This window comes from Drosophila navojoa, chromosome 2, assembly GCF_054131105.1.
Source record: "Drosophila navojoa isolate 15081-1374.11 chromosome 2, UAZ_NAV_1.0, whole genome shotgun sequence".
NCBI lineage: Eukaryota > Metazoa > Arthropoda > Insecta > Diptera > Drosophilidae > Drosophila > Drosophila navojoa.
In genome coordinates this window covers 5,936,199-5,959,162 of record NC_142890.1, presented here as the reverse complement: position 1 = coordinate 5,959,162, position 22,964 = coordinate 5,936,199, and the positions used below count along the sequence as shown (strand labels likewise).

Here is a 22,964-nt window from a genome sequence, read left to right as displayed (position 1 = left end):
AGAAAGAGAGCGAGAGGAAGAAAAACCATATATAAATAGAGGTGGGAAAGTGAAAGATAAAGATATTATATATATGTACATAGATAGAAAAGGAAGTGGAAAGAGAGAAAATCAAAGAGAGAACCAGAGAACATATTAAACTGAATGAGATAATAATAAAACGAAAGAAAATTGGGAGACAAATTTACACTGTAATACTATAAAGATAATACTAATAAGATAAAGATAAGAATTAATACACAAGTTTAAGAAGACAACAGCGGGAAGTCCAAAAGCTAAAATGTTATAGCAAATATTTAAAGATAAAAAATATATATATTCGGGACTACGGCATTGATAGTCCAGTTAAACTTTTTCAACTTGTTGGTTAATTTATGCTTCATCACGCCTAAAACCTGTTAGGGTATTATATAGTCGACTACACCAACTTCGTTGCACTTTGTTGTCTGCGAGAGTGTAACAACATTTGATTTGCCAAAAATACAAAAACAACAAAACGAGAAGACAACAAAATTGGCAAAGCTTTTGTTGCTTGTTTTGACACTCATCATGAGGCGGCATCCCGCTTCTGACCTATGCGCCATGTTCACACGCTGCGTCCGCTCGATTGGCCCGGAGGGGCTGTGGGCATGGATGTGGGTGCGTGGCATCTCTCAGCCCTGACATAAAAAAAAAACTATATATATATATTTTATTTTTGCGCTGATATCGCACCTACCGGCAATAAAAGTCATCAGGAAAAATTGAGGCACTACGAAGTGCCATTTGCTCGCCTCGATTTAGTAATCAAAATTATTTACATGTACAAATAATACTTTTGGATCGAAATCTTTATATATACATATATATATATACGCACTAAGATGAAGCTACGTATATTGTGCGCATATCTCATCTGCGTAAGCGTCTACAGTGCATGCTCGGCAAGATGATCACGCTACTAGGAGGGGCGCAACGGACGAGCTCAGCTATTAGTAAATTTTCAAATCTCTAAAGAATCTTCTTAATTGTTTTAATTTAAATGATACATAATTTGGTTGACTAAGCGCGCGCTCGATATGGCTCGTTTACGGCTGCTTCACCTTCCGCTTGCGGTCCAGCAATTTGCGCAGCATATTGAAAGAGCTAAGCACTGGCACCATGACCGGCAGAAAGAGTGGGATGTATATGGCGTATTTTTGCTCGTCAGGAAAGTAAAGCTGTGCCAACAAGCTGGCGTCAAAGAAGCCGCGCTCCGAGAACACAAAGGCGCGCTTGGCCAACGCCGAGGCGTTCATCAAACGATGCTCCAGCAAAGCGGCCTTGGCAGCCAGAATATCACTATGCGAATTGGCTATGGCGGTGGCCACTTTATCGTCTATCACAATGTAGCTAATTTGATCTGCAAAACGAAGCGTGACACACATTATATATGATTCTAATTAGTCCTAACTCTGCTCTGCTTTACCCAATAACTTGATCAGACTCTGCAGCGTGTTGCTGGCCGTGGCAATGTGGCGAATAGCGCTGCGTCTTATATAGGCTTCGTATTCCCAGCGCCTGGGCGCCAGCTGCTCAATGTCCACTGTCTTGACGCCAGCGACTTGCACCTCATTGCTGATGTCCAATAGCTTGTGCAGCTGATCCAGCATCACCTGCATATTATCATTGGTATTCACATAATACTGCTGGGGTGGCTCATCGTTCATATAGGCCAGACAGACGCTCTCGGGCGGATTGGCTATTATGAAGCCGCCCCAGGGTGGGGAAATGAATGCATCGACACCGTCTCGCGTCAACATCTCATTTTTTTTATTGTATATGTGCAGCGGTCCAGTGCTGCAGGGCGGTATATACACCACCAAGTTGATGACGGGCCTGTCCGAGATGCTTCCGCTCAAATTTTGTGCTATGGATGTTAGCAGATGCGGCAGGGCTGACTCCTGCAGCGCATAGTGGCGACCTAGTTTGGTTTGATCGCGCACCTGCTTCATTTCGGCTTCAATGGCCACACGATATTTCCACTGAGTGCGCACTGTGTAGCTGGATATGTCAGAGATTTGGGCCAGGAAGGGCTCTATATAAGCTGCAATTGCAAGGGATTAGAGCGAGCTTGAAATCCGTGGACGAACTTACTCTGCGCAGCTAGCGCGACATTCCACTGAGCATTGGTGATTTTTGGTTTGGGATTTAGGACGGAAATAACCACATCGTATTCAGGCTGTGGAGCCTCCGACTTGACGCTGATGCGCTCATCTGTGCTGAGTATCTGATTGACGCGATAGGTTTGCAGAATTTTCGAATGAAGCAGCTGCGCTATCTTATTGGAAGCTGAAATGAGAAAGATTCGCAATGATTAACGTGGAAATTTTTAACCATTGCCATTGCTACTTACTGACATCGCTGCGCATCAGCGCCGAGCGCTCCGTGGTCAGCAGCAGCTCATCCTCCAGCTTGGGCCACTCAATGAACATGAAATCTCCCTCGCTTTGCGGGTGCTCCTGCAGCAGCAACTTCTCCAAGGCGGCCGGCGTATGGGTCTCGGCTGCCTTGGCGAATGGCGGCAGCTGCTTGAACTTCACAATCCAAAAATCTAAATGGACATAGTCATTAGTAATGGTGCCATGCCATGCGTATGATTAATGATGTTGTTTCTTTTTTTTCTCTTTGGACATACCGCTGTCTTTAAATGCATTTTGCAGCTCCGTAATGAGCAGCTGGGCGCGTTCTGGCTGCTGCGTATAGATGGACACATGCACAACTGTTTTGATGGGCTGGTCGCTGAGGCGCTCAATGGCAGACGAAGGTAAACTGGCTCTGGAAAAAACAGAATTCAAATTTGTAGATTGTAAATGCAGTAAAAACTGTATTAAAGAGGAGTTTTTATAGAGTGTGCGAAGATATGAGAGCTATCGATATAATATATGAGCTATATTTTGGTAGTCTCAGAGTCTTTTCTGCACTCCATCTACAGGGTGTTCACTGTGACGAATGACCACTTGAAGCTCCATTGGTTCTGCTTCTATATAATCATAATCATCCACCACAGTGAGTTTCCACTGTAGCTGACTCACCTGTGGACCGAGGTCGTCTTCCACCACATGGGCACGCCAATTCCAACGATGACCACAATGAACGCAATCGTTGCAGCAATGCGGTACTTTTCTGCAACAAAAACAAACAAAAATGCGAATTTGAATGATAAAACAATTTGGGTAAAGAATTTTTGCTAAACCTGAAAACTTATTGATAAAAAAATAACGTTGAAGAATGCATTTGCTAAACTCTTGAAAATAATTTGTCATTTGCATATATAAAATTCTTGATCGCTTGCGTTTCTTTATACATCACTTTATTGGGCATTTCATTTAGTGGCTTTCCCGCTTGAATACAATCAACATTCTCTCGCTGAGCTTTAGAAAACAGAGTTAAATATTTGTGCATTGCGCCTGTTTGGAAAACAATTTATGGCTTGTACGTGCGGCGGCATAACGTGGATAAATCATCGCAATTATTCTCTATAGCTGCAGGATATTACAAAGACCGGGCCCTTGTCCAGCGGCGTGTTGCGCGAAACATATTTGGTGAATTTGGTGGTGCCCTCGCAGCGATAGACAATGTTCAGGGCATTGTCCACGGGAGTTATTGTGAGGAGGACGGAGTCATCTTGGCACTCTTCGTCGTCCTCTGTATCGTCAGTATTATCAATGCTTTGGTCGGTATCCAAGCCATTCCTGTGGGCCGTGCGCTGCTCCACATCAGGTGAGAGATATGTGATAACCGCCGCACCCTCCGCCGCATTCAGATAGTAAACCAAATCCAGGGTATTCTCCTCGCTGACCAGACCATCGCCCAGCACCGTGTAATTGCCGTGCGACCAGCGCTGCAGCTCCACGCTGCAAGTGGGCGTAATGGCATCCACTCCATACAGATCCAGATCGGTGAAGTCGCGCAGCAGCTGAAACATGGCATTGCTGCGGAACAGTTGCAGCAGCTCCTGGACAGTGCCCTTGGCGGTGTCCAGATCCATCACTTCGTAGTTGTGCGCATTGGCGGGTCCTTGTCGTCGCCAGCTCAGCGACTCATCGTTCAGCAATTGTGCGCGAGCCAATTCAAACTTTTCGCGTTTGAAGAACTCATACAGACATATTTCCGAGTTCTCCTCGATCCGTTTCTGAATGCTGCGACGCGTGGCTGCCTTTAGGTAGACGTCGTTTAGAAGCAAGCCCAGTCTGGGATTATTATTCACATTCGGCTGCAGGTAACTGGGGCGAGGAAAGGCGCGCGAAGAGTCCGCCGCGAAGGCCTCGTTGGTGGCGCCATGAAACCAGCCATTGATCGTCAAACGGGGATAGTCAAAGGTCGTCACCTCGCCCACTTGGTGGAAGGAACGTGAGCCGACTTTAAAGAATGCGAACTGATTATTTTTGGGCGCAATTTTCCGTTGCACGGGAAACTGTGGATAGCACTGCTCATCACTGGAGAAGATTTCCAAGCAGCCGCCTTGCTCTGCGCTCCACTCCTCAACACCCTGCCATGGCGACAGATAGTAAATGAAGGCGATTTGCCTATCCTTCAGCAGATCATCGTGCACCAGCAAGTAGTCGCCGCAGCTGTACATGCTGCACGAGGCGGACACATAGTCCAGCTTCAGATTTGTGATCTCTTCCAGCCAGGGTCGCACTTGCTTGCGCAGCATCTGCAGGAAGTTCGTGAGCAGCCGGCACTCGAGCATATTGGACAAATCAGTGCTCTGGTAGAACTCGTACAAATCCATTTGCTTGCGCGACCAGTGCACCTTGTTGATCATTTCGTCGACCAAAGCCCGCGTATTATCTGTCTCTAGGAAACTGGGTAGCAAGCTTATTTGGAATGGTTCGCCATAGATTTGTGCACCAGTCGTCTCCTCTGTTGTGCTTGCCGCTTGCTTGGCCCACGCTGACTGCAGCCATTGCGTCACATCCTTTTGCTGATAAGCTTTGTTAAGTGCCAGCTGCACGTCAGCGTCGCCCGCTCCAGACGCCGTTTCCAGCGATTCATTGAGCCTCGCCAATTTCTTTTGTGGACCGTCACTGTTTGGCACGGCCGTTTCCTCGCCCGTTTTATCTGCAAGGGCAACACAATGAATGACATTGCATTAAGCATTTAAACAGAAAGGCATACCTTAAATTTTAATGTATGGCCAGCGCACACACCTATACACACGCACACACACGGACGAGCGGTCTCTATTGAACTCGTTGTGCCGGCACATTTATCATTTATACGCAGTTCTTTGCTACTTAAATGCTGGTTTCGTTTGCTTCCACTCACCTTCAGTATTGTCTTTGCGTTTGGGCTTCATAGGACTAGTTTCTTCCATATTGTGTGCTTGGCTATTTCAAGAATTCAATTTTAATATGATTAACCAAATGAAACATGTACATCGAGCGTCTGAAGCAAAAACATCGATGCTTCCGACTGACAGCAAAAGACGATTCGATAAGTATCGACTACACACACATGCCGGTAAAGTGAGATAACAGAACGCAAAAGGGAGCCAACAGAACGCAAAAGTGAGGCAACGGCACGAATCGCTGAGAGAATTTAACAGCACAACTTGAGCGATCGTTCTACTGCCAGTTCGTTTCAATTTGTTGATAGTGTAGAGTGTTGGACTTGTTGCAGTGGTTCTTATTTCCACGTACAAGCACCATAATTAATTAATTGTTCAACGATCAGCAGCAGCACACATAATAATGTTTGATCGAATTTGTGTCAAGCTATCCGCATTTATAACTAATTAAGTGTTTTATTTAGGAAGTGAAAAACTAGTCGGTAGGTGCATAAGAATGAGAAGTTGAACTATTTTTGGTGAAAATTTGGGTGGCAATGCCGTACGATGACCTTGGAAGAGTAGGCCCTAAATCCAACACGTTTATAAAAACAAACATACCTTATGCACTGGTGTGTTTGTTTATGCGTGTGTGTGCCCATTGGAATGTGTGAATAATTGGAACGTGCTGCTAAGTTTACAGTGGGCTGAAACAGCTGACTGCCACCTGATGAGACAACGGGTGGGAGAGAGAGACCTGTTTACTCTAAAAGGGTGTGGGCGGGGGTGGGGTGTAGCTATGATCTCATTGTATTTTAGTTTAATCACAAGTATTGTATTCTTTTTTGATAAATGACATAGCTCCAATGGGCAAGGATCAGCATTTACTTGAAGCGGCGCGCAGTGGGGATATAAAAACCGTTGGCAAATTATTGGAGCTGACGACCAAGCGACACGGTCCACTGTCCAGGTGAGCGCAATTGTTGTATTAGTATTAGAGTTACCACGTACTATTTATAACTTCTCTCTCTCTCTCTCTCATTCTCTTTATCTCTCTCTTTTTTTAGCTTTCGTCGAAGTCCCAATATCAACTGCCAAGATGTCAATGGATATACCTCATTGCATCACGCCTGTCTCAATGGCCATAGCGCCATAGTCCGCCTACTCCTCGCCCACAATGCAGAGGTGGACGTGCCCGATATACGTGGCACGACGCCGCTCTTCTTGGCCGCCTGGGCGGGCTATGAGGATATTGTGAAGATGCTCCTATTTCATAGCTGCAAGCCGGCCAATCCGAATGCCCAGACAATTGATAACGAGACGCCGCTGCATTCGAGTGCCCAGCACGGGCACACCAATGTCGTGGCCATACTGCTCTCCTATGGCGCCGATCCCACCATACGCAACAATAGCTTTCAGACGGCTCTGGACTTGGCTGCACAATTCGGCCGGCTGCAGGCGGTACAAACTCTGCTGCGCGTCGATCCCGATCTGATTGCTCCTTATCGCCGTCATGACGAGGATGAGGTTGCCGAAATGCTTGGCTACTCGCACCAATACTCGCCCACGCCCACCAAGCACATATTCACGCACACTTGCCTCCACCTGGCCAGCCGCAATGGCCACAAGAAAGTAGTCGAAACGCTGCTAGCAGCTGGCGTCGATGTCAACATTCTAACCAATGCGGGCAGCGCGTTGCACGAGGCAGCGCTGTGTGGCAAGAAGTCGGTGGTGGTGACCCTACTCAGAGCTGGCATCGATGTCCATGCCACCGACGGCAACGGACGCACCGCCCTCGAATTACTCTCCGATTATCCACCTCATGTGACCTACGAGATTGCGGCCATCATCAAAGGTTCGCCACTTGACCAAAATAAATATGATTAAAAATGTATTATAAGTAATCCTGTGATTCAATTGAACTACGCAATATGTAACGTACTCGCTGTAACCCCAATATATATATATATTCTTGATGAGGTGCAATATATGATTACAAATAAAACACTCCGATAGAGTATATATACATATATATTATTAGTTAGTTAGTTAAACATGTTTTTACGTGTAATTTATATTTATAAAGATGATTTCGAATAGGATTTACGGAATGTGTAACTCTCTCTATATATACATATACTCTCGGTCTGCAATGCTTAAAATAAAACTCATCGATGGAATATATGTATATATATATATAGAGAGAGATAGAGTTTATTTATATAGTTTTAAAGCTAGTTATTCATATATATGTATATCACAGTGGTGCCCGTGACTGTGCTCTCTTTGTATTGACATTCTAACACCCACACGGATTGTTTACTTTCAGAATTTACCGAATTGACTGAGTCACAGATGTTGCGCAGAAATCAAACGCAGCTGGTCAACCATATCGATTCGTCGTCGTCGCTGCCGAAGCGTCTCTATGAGAAGAATGTGCAGCGGCCGAAGCAGGCCAAGCTCAGCGATCCATCCAAGCAGAGGAAGTAAGCCAACGCACGCACTAACCACTGAACCACTGAAATACATGTGACACGCCCACATGCATCCGAGTAACTTCTCTCTCATATGCGCCCACATTAAATACACATGTTATAATTTGTGAGATCAATTAACGAAATGCAGGCATTAATTTGTATGTGAACTCCGATCGGCTCCAGAATAGAATTCATGATCATCATCCTATGTCACTCGCACGCACACTCACGCACGCACGCACGCTCGCACACACTCACACACAGCGTAATCAATTGGTTGGTAGTTCTTTTAATTGTCACAGCGCCTTCATATAACGGGTCTGGTCTTCTCTCTCTCTTTATCTCTTTCTCTCTCTCTCCCACATAACACTACTACCACCCTCTCAAAACAAACAAAATTTAACTACTTGACTGTAGCAAGCAAGTTCCTCCACCAAATGGACTTTCGCACTCTTTAAGCTCGTTGGATAGCTACATCAAAAGGCCACCCAATTACTTGGACATGAAGCCCATTAGGCCACAGAAGTCGGTGAGCGATATGCACACGTTGGAGCCACGCGAGGAGCTGTGGCCCAGCTATAAGCCAGTCTACAAGCAGCCGTATCAGAGCGCTCTACTCGGCTCAGCGCTGACCTTCTCCAATGGCTCCATACCCTCGCGCTCCTATGAGTTCATCAATCTGCTCAAGCCCAGCTCCAGCAGCGAGGAGCGGAGCAACCACAGCAACGGCTGTAAGTGCTTTAACATGCCCAAATCCCAATCCTTAACTAAAGTACATTTGTTTTGCTTTTTCAGCTGGTGCACTTCAAGCAAAAACTCGATCTGACTATGTGGAGATGAAGGTGCAAACTCCGGTGCAAGCTCCGATGCAAGCTCCGTTGCAAGCTCCGGTGCCTATGCCGCGCACTCGCCTAAATCTAGACTATGAGAATATATTGCCCAGGCAGGCTGTAGATAGCAACAACAATAATAATAATATCAACAATAGCATCAAGCATATTGCTCGCCACTCACCCACGCCCGACTATCCGCCACCCACTGTGGTTGAGGCTGAGACCACGATCTTTAGTTTTATGCAGCCGCCACGTCTAGATGACTCTCAGATCTCCTGCAGCTCCGATCAGGTAGAGGAATTTGTGGGCGATGAGCCCTTCGCTGGCCTCTTTAAGGGCTCAACTTTGAACTTGGCGCAAGATGTGGTGGATGGGCGTGGTCTGCGTTCGCCCAGCATGGTGAGAAACGTGAACGCATTGAATCCACGGCGTAGTCTGTCCAAGCAGCGATTCTCCACAACTGGCGAGGATTTTAGTGCTTCGCGTGTGTGGGCCGAGATTGATACGATCTTCGAGAATATTGGCAATGAGGTGTGCATCGTGGAACCAGAGCAGGGACAGAAAATGGAGCAGGAGATAGATGAGGACCCGGAACAAGAGCATGAAATGGAGCAGCAACAGGATGAGGAGATGCACAGTGAAAAGCTGCCACCTGTCTCCATGGAAGACGCTCGCCAATCGCTGCACATACGCAATCCGGAGGATTTGTTGCTGGTCAAATCGCCGAGTCCAGCTTCCCATTGGTGCCATTCACCATATACGCTGGTCTATGGCGAAATACATTACTCTGTTTATGTATATATAACTTATATCTTAATTTATATTCAACTGCTAATTGACTTCAATCCTTGCAGTATCTGGGCTCAACAGTCATCAGGCAGCTTCAGGGCACCATTTCGACGCGCAAGTCCATCCAGAAGCTGAAGATCGATGAGAAGCTGAAGGCAGCTTCAAGTGTTAGCGACATAAGTTTGCTGGAGAATTGCAATACATCCACCAAGTATCTCAAGGCAGCTAATCTGCAGACTCGCCTCCAGGTGGATATCTCTGTCTCCTGCATGGGCGTCAAGTTCATAGATCACGAGTTAAAGGTGAGCTACCGAAACGATCTGCAAGCGAGTTTACTCTATTTTAAATCTATGACAGACTACCATCTGCTCGCACGACATAGAGAACATCAATTGCGTGTGCCAGGATGCGGAGGATATGCGTTACTTCGCCTATATAACCAAAGAGCAGGAGCTCCATTATTGTCATGTCTTTATGGTTGACAATTTGGTAGGCTGCCTTCAACTCTAATTTATATCAATATATTTAACTAATTGCATATCATTACAGGAACTCGCTAACGAAATAATTCTGACTCTTGGCCAGGCCTTTGAGGTTGCCTATCAATTGGCCCTCAGCAGTCAGAGCACCCCGATAATACAGAGCGATTAGTGCTATGCTATAACATATTTAATATTCATACCATCGCTTTTCATTTTAACTTGACTTGCTAGTCGTTGTTGCCATCATAAAACTGTCATTATTTTAAATGAGTACACCGTTTAATAGTATTTTTTCAAAGAACTTTTTAATAAATAACATTTTTGAAATTCAACGCCTTTTGACATTATTATCGATAGGCCCAAGCGTACCTAACATTATCGTTGCTCATCACGAGATATCGATACTTTTACCACATATCGAGCGCATAATGCGTGTTAGCTAACATTGGCTTTGCATACAACAATTTTGAAAGCAACGAAAAAAAGAGACGCGCACATAGTGTACAAGAATTTTTTGGCATAAAATAATGGAAACAACTGCAGGTAAATACTTAATGAGATGCCTTATTCTCTCAGAGATACAAATATAACAAAATTGTACATTTAAAGCAGCTCAAATTGACGGCGTCCTGCTGCGCCAGGAGGCAGCCCCACAGACGCCTGTAGCCAAAAAGACGCGACGCGCTGTTCTTCAAAAGCAAAATGAGAGTATTTTAAATAGAGAGACTGTACCCGACGATGATGAGCTCATGTCATTGCCAAAGACACCCAGTGCATCCATCCGCAAAGCCTGCGAAACGCCGCGTCGCAGTGCCCGCAAGAGCGTGCGCCCGACTCTGGACTATACGGACATAATTGAAAAGAATCTGTTGTCTTCTGCCAGCAAGGAGAAAAAGGACACTACCATTGTCGACAAAGAGAATCTAGATGAGGAGAAAACACAGAAATGGACCGTGGCTGAGGTGGGTCGCACTTCGGGCAAGCGCAGTCGCAAAACCAAAAAAGCCAAATCCTCAAAAGCTGAAAAGGCACAGAAAAAACGAGGCGACGACGAAAAAGAGCAGAATCAAGAAGACGAAGAGATGAAGGAGCAGATAGAATATAAGGAGAACGATGAGATAAAGGAACAGATAGAAAATAAGATAAAGGACCAGGTAGAAAATAAGGAGAACGAAGAGATAAAGCAGCAGGAGGAAGAGAAGGAATTGGAAACAGAAAAGAAAGAAGTGGAAGAGGAAGATTTCAAGCACCTAGAGGTAACAGAAGCAATCACAGTCTCGTCATCGCCCAATGCTTATGATGAAAATAAGAATGAGAAATGCAACGAGGAAATAAGAGAGAAGAAACCTTTTGAGCCCACTCCAGTAGAGATTAAAGTGGAGCTGTGTCCAGATATAATAGAGAATGATGTTAAACCTGTCCAAGAGCTAGATCAAAAAATAGCTCTATTTAAAGAGGATGATATGGATGAGTTAGGCCTATGCCCGCTCGAAGCTGAGCATCAACCAGAAGAAGACGACGAGATGCCATCCCTTATTATGATCGACGATGGCGAGACAGAGAACGAATTGAACGTCACCTTCGATGCCGATGACAAGCCGCATGCGGATGAAGTGATGCCCGCCTTGTGCATTATGGAAGAACAGCAAATTGATGAGGATCTCAAGCAACCGGAAACTGCAGGCAATGAGAGTGACCCAGCCAAGCCAATGGCCTATCGCTTTCCCACACCGTTCAAACGCAAAATCCAGACGGAATTCACAGATTGCGAAGCCAGTTCATCTGGAATCTTTTTGGAAAACCCACGACTCAGACGCTCGAAATCAATACCACGATCCAATGAGACGAAGGTTAAGGGAGTCACCTTCTACAGTCCCGTGGAAATGGCCAATGTCAACGATATTGATAAGCGCTGGGAGAATCTAAACAACAGTAGTAAGAGCTATAATTATATCAATTTGCAATTATAATAATAAAACTTTTCCCTTTGCTAGATGTCACAAAGCGTCGCAAACGTTCCAAGTCCTTGGAGCCAAATCCCATGCCAAGTCGCATTCCCAAGATGAGTAAGTGCAGCATATATATATCCCATTTATATACCTGTACCAATACATTTTCATATCCTTCCAGAGCAATATCCTCCCATCAAGTCCACAGTTACGCCCAGCAAATTGAAGCCGCGCACTAAACTGCCAAATTTCGCGGCAATTCATCAAAAGCAATTCGAGAAGATGGAGAATCTGGTGGAGCACATGGAGCGCAAGGCCGTGCGTGCCAAGGTCTTAGCAAGCTCTGCAGTTAAGCTGCAACAACAACAACAATCGGAAAGAACTGTTTCATCAGCCAAGAAGCAGACGCCAGTGCGCTCGCGTGCAGTCAAAAAGATCGAAGTGCCCAGCTATACATTGACACCGTTGAAGCCGGAGGAACTGGAGCGGGTGAAGCTGCTGCCCACGCCGCGCAAGATTGTTGGTGTGACACAGCCCAAGGCATTGGTGCCGGCTCGGCCCGCTTTGTCGAGCAATAGAACGGTGCCGAAGCCGGCATTTAATTTGTCCACCTCGGTGACATCCAAGCTGTTCATTCCAGCTTCAAGTGGACCAGGGAGCAGCCAGAGCATAGCGAAGGTGAAGCCCGGCGAGAGGGATGATGCCACGCAGAACAAATTGGAAGCGCGTCGCAAGCGGCATATGGAAATGTTTAAGGGTCGAAGCGGTCACGAGAAGAGAAGCGAAATTGTGCGGGGAGTTCGCTCGAATCGTCGTTTTGAGCTGCAAATGCAACATCGTCGGCAACTGGATGAGAACGCTGGTTGATGCCCCGATTATCTAATAATCGTTTTACAATATATTTTTAATTCTGTATTTTTAATTAATTTTCGTTTTTATAATATATCTATATTTCTATTTTACTACAAAAATTTGGGGCAAGCGAAAATGAGTTATTCAAAAGTGAACGGCTACAAATTCATTGACAATGAACTAAGAATTCACCACACTTATCGATATTTACAAATAGCAGCCCAGCATTGTAATCGATTGCAAGCTGAGATAGGTTGAGTATACATGTTGCTAAGGCGCGCGCTGTGCGCCTTGGCCAGTTTGTTGAGCAACATTCAGCTCGTTATTGTGAAGATCGTTGTCGTAGCGTGCGGTCGGTGGAGCGAAATTGCGCGTGAGTTGTTTTCGATTTTACCGTTACCGTTAATTCACGCAAAACTCGCCAAATGGAATAAGAAAAAAAACTACGCGCAATATTTGTAGATGTTTCGTGAGTGTGTGTGTCCAATAAATTGATCAACAATTACTAATTGTTGCATAGAAGGTACGCAGTAAATATAAACAATATAACGAACGTTTATTGTTGTTCTTCCCGCCGGATATTAAAAACGCTGCTCAGCTTTGCGTGCGTGCGTGTGGGAGTGTATGTGTGTATATTTGCATTGTTAATGGATTTTCGTTGCTGTAATGCAAAAATATTTGGACAAAACTCGTTTCTTATGGCAATTTAACACACAGAAAAACACACGCATGCATATTGCAGGCTTTTGTTTTCCTTTCGCCTAAATTCGCATCTTCCCCCAAAAAAATGAAACGCGTTTCATAGTCATAGTGCTAGAGTGAGAGAGGACGATTGCACCATATGTGCCGGCAGCAGCAGCAACAACATTTTGCATTGACATTTATGAGCGGCGCTAACGGCGCTTTACACATGCTTGCATACATATGCACATACGAGCCAATGTATTCATATGCGTGCGCATCATTCACAGTTTGTTGAGTGTTCATTTTACATACATACATATATCGATGCAAGCGTGCATGTGTGTGTGTGCGTCTGTCGCCCTTTTAAGGCGTTTTTGTGTGGATTATGGACTGTCTCACAGGTAGCGGCAATTTGTTTACCGTTTATGCGTTTATTGCTTATTGTGGGCTCTGCATTTGCGCGCCTCTCATTGTGGAAATTCGTGCGTTTATTTCCGCGCATGCCCAACAGCCTATGGGAATTTGTGATGGAAATTATCGCGTTCGCAAATACACACATAAAATTACGCACCCATACATATGCATATACTCAAACTCGCCAGTTGATATGTTGTTGCATTTTTAATTGATTTGCTGTCGCGCCAACGCACAAGTCGACAGCAGCTGTTGGAAATATGTGCAAGAATTTCCGTTAACCCATTTACTTAGACTGCTTAATTTTTGTTATGTGAATTTTAATAATCCTTTAATATGAAAAAAATCCATTTTACATATGTACGCATGTATGCATGTATGAGTAAATATGTAAAGATGGCTGTGTATCTATAGATACTTACATACATCATATATGAATATGTATATTTTCGTACATGCATATTCATGAACATAGTACAGTAAAATATATATTTGTGCTTTGCATCCATATTTAATTAATCATTTGAAATTATTTGAATTCATTTATAGAGAATATTTTAATATTATTAAAGAACAATACTAAGTGCTAAAAGCGTAGAAGCTGTGTAACTTCCATTACTGGAAAGATTCAATTACCATTTCCAAACAACTTTTGGAATACGATACACTGCTCACTAGAAAATTGAAATTTTGGAAATTAGAATATGAATTCCAATTAGTTTTTCCTAGAATTATATTTCTTTCAAATTGTTGTCTATTTTTAATACAACTTTAAAATTATTTTAGATATCTTTTTTAATAAATGGTATAAAATAATTATATTTGATGTTTGCAATTTTTATGGCTAAACAACTAGGTCACTTAGATCTTACCTGACAGTTCTGTCAAACTCTTCAAAAAGAAACTAGTCTCTAAAACATATCCATTCCCAAAGCTTTATCTAAACAGACGCTTTCCCTTTTTTTTCTTTTGTATCTTTGCAGTGTCGAAAAGCAAAAAACAGCAACAACAACCGTAACTCAAGTCGTTCGCTAATTGGTGACATAATTTTTTTATAACTGGCAAAAAAAAAAAAAAAAGAAAAAAAAGGCAAAAAAAAAAGCCTACAGATAATTGAATTTTAGCTGCGGTCAAGTCCCGAACGAGACTTGAACTAATTTGATGTGAAAAGGTTTAAGTTTGTGTGTTATTTTTATCAGCGCTTGTGCGCTTTGTGCCGTTAATTGAGGCCACTCGCTATATAATTCAACTAGCAATTTATGTCTAGCCGAGTGTCCACTGTAATTGTCTCTCGCAATGTGGCACAGAAAAGCCGCTGAATGTGAAATGTGCCGCGTGTGTCGCCTGCTTTGCCTGCTGCTCATGCTGCTTGGGGCGGCGCTGGGTGCCACGCCCTTTGCCAAGGAATACCGAAGCGCGGGCCTGTTCAAAGGCAACACGCTGATCGACATGGAACTGGATGCAGTCACCACACTGGACATGGGCGCCGAGAAGCTAGAGAAAGCTTCAGGAGGCGGTGGCGGAGGGGCGGAAGCAGAGGAAGCAGTTAATTCGGATCATATGGATAATATGATGGGATTCAAAGCGGAGTCGTCGGTCGTATTGCCAGGCGTGCAGCTAAATTCAGGTGAGTTTCCATCAAATTTAGACGTAAAAAATTTAATGTTAATTGAAAATAAATTGCTAAAGTTGAAGCACGTTGGTGAAAGAAAAAGCAATTATTTACTTTCGACTTACATTAATCTCATCGGAGATTCTGGGAAAAACTTGATGTGAATAAGATTAGTCCTACAATCAGAATATATTCAACTCACGTAAATTTTATATTATGGTAATGTAATGGAGAAATTTACTTTCACATTATGGTTAACATTTATGTAAATTTTATTGCCTATGTTAATTGATTGCCTTTCAACCGTTAAGATATTTCAGTTGATCAAAGATTTGCAAATGTTAACCGAACGTTAACTGTTGGTCTGTTAATAACAGAGCTATTTAACATACTTTTATCAAAATATTCACATTTTAATTAAATTACTCAGTAAGAGGATTACTTTAAGTGATTATATAGAAAATATATAAAAATCATCTGTATACATATGTATACAGATATATAATCTGTGTATCTGATCATCTGAAATGGTGGCTTACTCATCAGCTGCCAGGTCAAAAACAAAATAATTGTGGCATATTTCGGAAAGCTCAAAATTAACGTTCGCCAGGCGTCAAAGAGCTGCACAGTCATCATTTCTTATGAGAGACTCAACGCGAGAAAGAGAGATGGGGTACATAGAGAAAGAGATGGAGAAAGGGCAAGCTAATGAGCGAGTCAGGCAGCCGCCAGATGAGGAAAGTACTTTCATTTTCACGCTCATAAACGAGGCCTGGCTGGCGTATAAAGCTCGCAAATGTTGTCATAAAAAGCGACGCAAGTTAAGCCGCTTAAATGACATTTAAATACAAAAAAGAGAGGGCTACAGAATAGGCCAAGAGACAAATAAATAAAAAACAAAACAAAACAAAAACAACAGCAATGACAATAATAACAACAACAAACAACAACATCAACTACAAAAGTAGCGTCCCTTTCACTGAAGAGAAGCGCTGAAGCGTTCGGGTCTGTTTGGGGACACAGGAAGCGAGCACTTGGGTTCCGTGTTCCCAAAAAGTGTATGAAACAGCAAAGAGACAAATCTGAGAAGAAAGAAATACAAAGGTAGAGAGACAGAGAGAGAGAGAGAGAGAGAGAGAGAGAGAGAGAGAGAGAGAGAGAGAGAGAGAGAATGAGATGGTGTACAGCACACTTCTCTCGCAGTGATTACAGTTTAATCTCGTTATAATGAGCCAACATAATTTGTTGAAGCAGCAGCGGATGTGCCGAGCGTGCCGCAGTCTCGAAAGCGTTAAGCTGTGCGGTTGACATCCTGGATAGATGGATGGATGCCCCAGCTGGGGGCAGCGTCTTTGTGAAGTGGTTGCCCAGCTATTGAATTACCAGCCGGAGAGACCACAAAAGACAAACACACAGACCAAAAACAAGCGAGCTAGAGAGAGAGAGAGAGACAGAAAACACACGCATGAATCTGAACTGAACTGAAAAAGAGCAGACGGACGGACGGTGGGACGGTAGAAATGCACTTGTTGGAAGCAATTTTTTGAAATACGATGCCACGATGCCAAGGCGCAGGTCATAAACAACCGAAACGACAGCCGAACAACCCAACGAGACGGCAAAGTGTTGTAAGATAAGGTTAGATAAGCGCCGTCCCATAATACCTGAGACGCACCAAATATTGAATCGAGTTGGAAGTCGAAGCTGGAACTTTGAAATCGGAGTTGGGGCTGGGGCTGGAACTGAACCTTTCCTGGAGAGCGCGGCAGAGCTCAAAGCATATGAAGACGGACTGAATTCGATAAGGAGACCATGAATGGAAGTGCTGGATGTGTGGAAAATTTGTGTGTAGAAGTGTAATGGATATGTATAAAGGAATATGTATTCATGCATGGGGTGAAGAGTTAGTTGGTTTGTGTGACTAGAAAGGTAGTTAACAGGAATTTGTATTCACTTTAGAATAGACAAACTAATTTGATATGAAGATTATTAATGGAATTACCGTAAGTGTGGTAAACATGGTGTAAAGTTTTATAGAAATCCAATGTACACTATATAGCCAGGAAAAGAAGTGTTAACTTCTATTGTCTGTAACTGTAATCCTCTGCTCGCTTAAGCTGAAGTAATACTAGAAAGTTAATGCATATAGCTCAAGATTCAATCATTTGCAAGCTCTGTTACCACAGACATAAATGTTAAGCTGGAATTTCCGTTTAGGCATTTCAGTTTGTTATACGCTATAAAATTCAATGGTTGAAATAGTTTGCAAAATATTCAAAGCACTCAAAGAGTTTGCAGAGCTAACAAATTTTGTGTAGACTCTACCTGAGCGCCCATAAATGCTCTCTTTCGTAATTTTTCGCTGGTGCTTTTTCTTTTTTTGGGGCAGATCCGGCAGCAACAGCAGCAGCAGCAGAAGAAACCATAAAAATGTCTGCAAGGCACGCAAACTTTGGCCCTGGCGGGGACCTGTTTTTGGATGATATTGGGATTCGCTCGGGCTTGGGGTACAGTACGCAGGAGTCGCCAACATATCTTGGCAGGAGGCTCTTGTCTGAGCTGTGAGCTGTGTGCTCTGAGCTCTGAGCTCTTTGGTCTCTCAACTCTTCTCTACACAGTGCTGTGGCATTTACTTGTATATGCATTTAGATACGTTCAAAGATACTTGGAACTTGTATCTCAGCATGGCAATGTATGTGTGCCTGTGTGTGTGTGTGTGTGTGGTGCGAGTCTATGGCAAACAAAGACAGCCGACAATCGTAAAAACTAAACGACGGGAGTATTTATGACGCTCAGTTTAAACAGTTTATACGGCAGTCTCCCAGTGTGCCTTGTTGTATATACTCTGTATGTGTGTGTGTGTGTGTGGATCAAGTGCCAAAGTCAGCGACGAGGAGTTCTTTACATTAGATAAGAACCAAGGCTTCCAGCACTTGCACAGGTCACATGCAAATGCAAATTTAGATACATAAAAGACGTTTGCAATCACTGTGAACGACTAGCAGATGCCCTGCATTCAACAGATTGCGGTGGATTTGTATTTGTTGTTCCATTATTATGATGATTTGTGGCCATATTGAATTGTGTGGATTTCAGAGGCATTTCCCAGCAACTTTGATCTTATTAGTTATACGAAAATACTAAAGAATAAAATGATATATTATAAGCTGTGATTATTTTCTGTTTGTTTTATTATTTGAATACAAAAGACTAAATTTATTAAAAAAAAAAATAAATACTTCCTCGCTAGAAAATCTCCACTCAAGTTGCCTTAAAAATAAAAATATACCCTCTTTTAGCATCTTCACAGGGTATTTTAAGAGATACACCGCTCAGCTTCAAATAAATCAAGGCAAGTTCTGTCAGTTAGTCCGTCACAGAGTCAGTCTCTGGGCTCGCTCAGGTAGCAAATCGAGAACAACATTGAACTGCCAGCGCAAAGTGCGAAATATCCCACAGTGCAATACACACACAGATCACACACACACACACATTCACACTCACACTCGCACAGCATCTGCAGATGCGTTCGTCGTTAACGCTGGCACGCTAATTTGACGAAAGCCCATTTCATGGCGTTTTTCCACATTTCATGGCTGGCGATTCGGCACGCCATGACCACATGCAGCATGCTGCATGCCGCATCCAGCGTGCACCTTATGTCTATCTAAGCATCCACGTCTCTGCGTAGCGTACAGGTAGTTTTTAACACTCTGTCTAGTCACAACTCACGCTGCGTTTCGCCTGATCTCTTCTCGCTATTATTTTTGTTTTGTTTACACCTTTTGCAAAAAAAAAGTCAAAGAAACCCAAAAAGAAAAGTAGATTTTAATGATTTTCCGTTCTGTTAGCCCATTTTCATTGCTGAAACTCCTGCTCACAGTGCCAAAGCAGAAGTTTTGCTCTGCTTATTTGTTTTCAAATATTACAATTGTGCAATGTACATGTGTCTATGTGTATGTATGTATGTATGTCTGTATATTGATTTGTTTACATGTATTTATGCCCCGTTCCTTTGTTTATGTTTGCCTGAAGTTTAAATTTGTATGATCTTTGCCGCTTTGCTGTTTTCGGCATGGTTCAGATCTAATGTCAGCGTGTCTACAACAGCCAAATGGTGCAGAAAATATAGTTGTAAATTCCGAAAGGCCAAGTTGATTTTAATATATTAGAAATATTTTTCTATGCATATAAATTTGTTTGAAAATGATTAAAAATATATACAAACGATATTTCAATTATCTTAAAAATGTATTACTCTTAGCTTTGTTAGTTTTGGTCCCACTGTGCTTCATCTATTGATTTTATTGAATTCAAATTCAACTTTCTATGCAGCGTAGCAAATGGGTAAATGGGCAAATTTACAGATTTTTATCAAGGCATTGTATTTTTTTCTGGCTTTTTTTTTAGCTTGGCTCGAGACAAGCTACAAACTAACTACATGCCAGATATGCCACAGACAATGGCAAGTGCAACAATTTGAGGCAACAAGCAAGCCACCTACGTTGCCACAGACAGACCGACAGACAGACGGACAGAGTTTGTATTTAATGTATAAAAGCCATAAACAGGTGTCTGCCAATGTATTTACATTTTGAAAAGCAACTAACGGCTAACGGCTTGTTGCTTGTGGCTAACGCATGTACAGCGCCCCCAACTCCACGACATTTCCTCACCCACTCACATACAAAGTAAATGAAGAAGAAGAAAAAACCAAACGAACTTTCAGCTAGAAAGAAAGTGCCAAAAAATAATAAAGAAAAGAAAAGAAAGAAACAAAAAAAGTGAATGTTCAACAAGAAAAATACGCTAAAGATAAGAGATGTAACCACGCATTGTATGCAACTGTGATTGGGGGCTAATGAGCACTGGTCGACTGCTAGATATCCTATAATTAGCCTAGACATGCTAACTAAACCAATTCGAAATAGTTTTTTCCTGGAATACAGAGTCTAAAAATATCCTAGAAAAGAATATAAATAAATAACTATAAATCTGGAATTATTTATGATATAAATGATAACATAATGCGAATTTTATGTGTATATATATTGAAATATTTATGTACGATTTACATTAATAAATCAATCTCAAAATCTAGCGCTATCTGAACTGATGTTAATAATACATCAAATAGGCTTAACAATCAGTTGATAAACATACATATCTCTCTCCTATAGCATTAGCTCTTGCCTATTCGAAACTCATACGACACTATAAGCCCAAATATTGTTTCACTATAAATGCAGGGTATTCAAATCAGTTTTTAGTTGTAGCCATGTCAACAGAATCGCAGCGTGGGTGAGAGCTGGCAGTATATGCATGTGTTAATGTATTTCTAAATGCATGCATATGGAGCATACAGACATGAAAACAACATGGAATGTAAAATTCTACATAAAATTTGACTATGCTATGTTTCTTAACCAAAACATAAATTCGAAGGGCTGGCTATAAATTCTGAAATGCGGCGCAGCTTTCGGGATTCGAGCATTTGAAACTTGTGTTGTGTTGCAGCACCCGCATGCAGATGCAGATGCAGATGTTGATGGCGATGTAGATAAAACTCATGTGCAGCGAATGCATAATAAATAATCAGAGAAGAAAATTAAGAGCATTATTGTTAGATCATTATGGTTCTGTCTGACGAATTGTTGCATTGACTGACTGCCTGACTGACGTTCCACATGCAGCAGCAGCAGCAGCAGCAGCGCCTAATTGAAATAGAAATCACAGACGAGCTGCAACAGCCATAAACAGACGCACAGATGTTTCATTTCATTATTTGACTCATGCGCTTGCTCTCTCGCTCTTTATCCCACATGCTGTCCCTCTCTCTTTCTCTTACTCACGTGCGTGTAGCTGACATTTGAACTTTGAGCGCGCAACCGCAAGAGAGCTCCAAGAAGCCTCCGGCTGACTTGTCGAACCACGTTGAATAAATAAAACCAATATTTGGCTTCTGACCTAGAAATTTGGCTTTCTTTTTTTTTAGCATTCTGGCATCTGTATATTTCTTGATCTAACGTAAATTAATTCCATATTGTTGAATATATTAACAAGTTAAATGATCTAGAATATTTTTACTGTAAATTGGGCGTGTAGAAAGTTTATTTGTTAGGTTAAAAATTATTAAAAAAAAAAAATGAAATTAGAGTACAAAACACTCAAAATATTGATACAAAAATAATATAAAAAATATATAAAATATGTATATAGAAAAAAGTTACACATATAAAAAAATAAATAAAAATAAAAAATAAAAAAAAGTATATATATAAATTAACATGAGAAAATTTCTATTTACTATTTATTAAAAATAATAATAAAAATAAAAAAAAAAATAAAATCAACGTCATTGCAATTAATTTATACTCCATTCTCTTCAAGTGTTGGTTCGACTGCAAATGAATTTCGCTCAAGTTATAATCTCTATTTCGTGCCCTCCCTTCTTCTTCTTCTTCTTTTTCGCCATTCGAGGCACTCCCTGAAATTTGCATGTCAGCACTTTGGGCGCCATCAGTTGGCGCCCATGCGGAAATCAAAGTCAAAGCCGCAATTATCCGACACAAAATAAAAATCGAAATATATAAAGAAGAAACGAAAATATATATATTTTTGTTGAGGTAGTTAAAATGCTTATTTATTTCGTTTTCTTTAAAGTTGATTTGAAAATTGCTTCCGCACTGCACAATTTGTCACGGCAACACCTTTGGGGCGCGATCAAACGGTACGATCTACACCTTCAACTGCAGCTGCCAGTGCTGCTGCTGCTGCTGCTGCTGCTGCAGTTTCACCCCAATAGCCCTGCCTATGGCATATGACTAAATGGGAAATATATTAACCTGAGTGCGGACCCCGATAAATGATCAAAAAGCTAAAGCCGACGACGACATAGCCAATAAACAGTCAATTATGGCGCAGACAGACAGGCAGCGAGAGGGAGGGAGGGAGAGAGTGGGAGAGAGGAGAGCGAGATGCAAAAGAGAGATGCAAGTGCATATAATTAAATGTTACTTGGGCTTGTGGCTGGCAATCGATCGATCAATCAATCAGCCATTCATTCAGTCACTCCGTCAGTTAGTCATTCAGTCAATGCGTCAGCTGCAAGCGGAGCTAAGCAGCATTACAAATTACGCAAATCTCGCTAGCAGCTGGTTTACAGCAACAAATTTGCATTTCCATTGCGTTGCCATGTTATCGTTGTTGTTGTTATTATTATTAATATCGTTGTTGTTGTTGTTGTTGCTGCTGCTGTTGCTGTTGCCATCTCACCTCGTCTAATGCTTTGGCTGTTAATTTATGGCAATTTAATGAAAATTGTCTGTTTCGCTCGGTGTGGCTTAGTCCGCCTCCCAGGAGGTGTTTCCAGGCGTCTCTGCTGTTTGCTCATCATCAACACAATATTTATATAAATATACGATATACCCTGTAAGTTGATGTGAAAGAAAAATGGGAAAGCTTTAGCTGATCTACAATGAATGCCTTATAAATATTTATAATGTGAACTTTCTGCGTGCAACTTGGTTACTTCATATTTGCACTCACGTATACCCTCTCGGCTGCTTCAGTCGTGTCT

At 42.3% G+C, this 22,964-nt stretch overlaps 4 protein-coding genes and 1 long non-coding RNA gene across 11 annotated transcripts in view; 4 read left to right on the top strand and 1 right to left on the bottom strand.

Annotated features, from left to right (window-relative positions):
- Positions 1-991: 991 nt before the first annotated feature.
- Positions 992-5,464, bottom strand: LOC108659541 (prolyl 3-hydroxylase sudestada1). 2 transcript variants are annotated; one of them, XM_018112521.3, is made up of 7 exons: positions 5,293-5,463; positions 3,054-3,144; positions 2,657-2,796; positions 2,375-2,572; positions 2,116-2,310; positions 1,448-2,065; positions 992-1,381 (listed from the first exon to the last, which is right to left on the bottom strand). In XM_018112521.3, exons 1-7 carry the CDS (start codon positions 5,339-5,341, stop codon positions 1,068-1,070), a joined length of 1,605 nt encoding a protein of 534 aa, XP_017968010.1. In that variant the 5' UTR covers positions 5,342-5,463; the 3' UTR covers positions 992-1,067. The 2 variants fall into 2 exon arrangements, with proteins under 2 accessions (XP_017968010.1, XP_017968009.1); XM_018112520.3 differs by lacking the exons at positions 992-1,381; positions 1,448-2,065; positions 2,116-2,310; ... (1 more) ...; positions 2,657-2,796; positions 3,054-3,144 and adding an exon at positions 3,310-5,085 and having other exon boundaries at positions 5,293-5,464.
- Positions 5,465-5,594: 130 nt separating this feature from the next.
- Positions 5,595-10,206, top strand: LOC108659536 (uncharacterized). 4 transcript variants are annotated; one of them, XM_018112514.3, is made up of 9 exons: positions 5,595-5,796; positions 6,155-6,263; positions 6,361-7,148; positions 7,623-7,779; positions 8,230-8,501; positions 8,566-9,398; positions 9,458-9,694; positions 9,750-9,881; positions 9,942-10,206. In XM_018112514.3, the coding sequence occupies exons 2-9, from the start codon at positions 6,160-6,162 to the stop codon at positions 10,041-10,043; spliced, it is 2,625 nt and encodes an 874-aa protein (XP_017968003.1). In that variant the 5' UTR covers positions 5,595-5,796; positions 6,155-6,159; the 3' UTR covers positions 10,044-10,206. The 4 variants fall into 4 exon arrangements, with proteins under 4 accessions (XP_017968003.1, XP_017968002.1, XP_089112814.1 ...); XM_018112513.3 differs by having other exon boundaries at positions 8,188-8,501; XM_089256688.1 differs by lacking the exon at positions 5,595-5,796 and adding an exon at positions 5,820-6,035 and having other exon boundaries at positions 8,188-8,501.
- Mink (Mitotic spindle and nuclear protein) lies at positions 10,195-12,794 on the top strand. Of its 2 annotated transcripts, none has more exons than XM_089256691.1 (4): positions 10,195-10,417; positions 10,487-11,809; positions 11,869-11,940; positions 12,005-12,794. In XM_089256691.1, exons 1-4 carry the CDS (start codon positions 10,402-10,404, stop codon positions 12,688-12,690), a joined length of 2,097 nt encoding a protein of 698 aa, XP_089112817.1. In that variant the 5' UTR covers positions 10,195-10,401; the 3' UTR covers positions 12,691-12,794. The 2 variants fall into 2 exon arrangements, with proteins under 2 accessions (XP_089112817.1, XP_089112816.1); XM_089256690.1 differs by having other exon boundaries at positions 10,258-10,417; positions 10,484-11,809.
- A 186-nt stretch (positions 12,795-12,980) lies between these two features.
- T48 (FU domain-containing protein T48) overlaps positions 12,981-22,964 on the top strand; it is a 40,061-nt gene continuing 30,077 nt past the window's right edge. The window contains exons 1-2 of the mRNA XM_018113101.3: positions 12,981-13,198; positions 14,757-15,400. Of these exons, the coding sequence (XP_017968590.1) occupies positions 15,070-15,400 (331 nt within the window). The 5' untranslated portion in view covers positions 12,981-13,198; positions 14,757-15,069. The remainder of the gene's footprint in view (positions 13,199-14,756; positions 15,401-22,964) is intronic.
- LOC149092080 (uncharacterized) lies at positions 15,407-20,749 on the top strand. 2 transcript variants are annotated; one of them, XR_016196261.1, is made up of 2 exons: positions 15,407-16,489; positions 16,542-20,749. It is a non-coding gene; the product is annotated as an uncharacterized LOC149092080 (long non-coding RNA). The 2 variants fall into 2 exon arrangements; XR_016196259.1 differs by having other exon boundaries at positions 16,530-20,749.

What these genes read in the sequence shown, in the direction of transcription:
- LOC108659541 (XM_018112520.3), bottom strand. Translation starts at nt 5,341, where the DNA reads ATGGAAGAAACTAGTCCTATGAAGCCCAAACGCAAAGACAATACTGAA. An exon ending in ACGCAAAGACAATACTGAAG is followed by an intron (nt 5,086 to 5,292) that starts GTGAGTGGAAGC and finishes TTGCCCTTGCAG; the next exon opens with ATAAAACGGGCGAGGAAACG.
- LOC108659536 (XM_018112513.3), top strand. Translation starts at nt 6,160, where the DNA reads ATGGGCAAGGATCAGCATTTACTTGAAGCGGCGCGCAGTGGGGATATA. An exon ending in TCATAGATCACGAGTTAAAG is followed by an intron (nt 9,695 to 9,749) that starts GTGAGCTACCGA and finishes AATCTATGACAG; the next exon opens with ACTACCATCTGCTCGCACGA. An exon ending in TCTTTATGGTTGACAATTTG is followed by an intron (nt 9,882 to 9,941) that starts GTAGGCTGCCTT and finishes ATATCATTACAG; the next exon opens with GAACTCGCTAACGAAATAAT.
- Mink (XM_089256690.1), top strand. An exon ending in GGAGAATCTAAACAACAGTA is followed by an intron (nt 11,810 to 11,868) that starts GTAAGAGCTATA and finishes TCCCTTTGCTAG; the next exon opens with ATGTCACAAAGCGTCGCAAA. An exon ending in AAGTCGCATTCCCAAGATGA is followed by an intron (nt 11,941 to 12,004) that starts GTAAGTGCAGCA and finishes ATATCCTTCCAG; the next exon opens with AGCAATATCCTCCCATCAAG.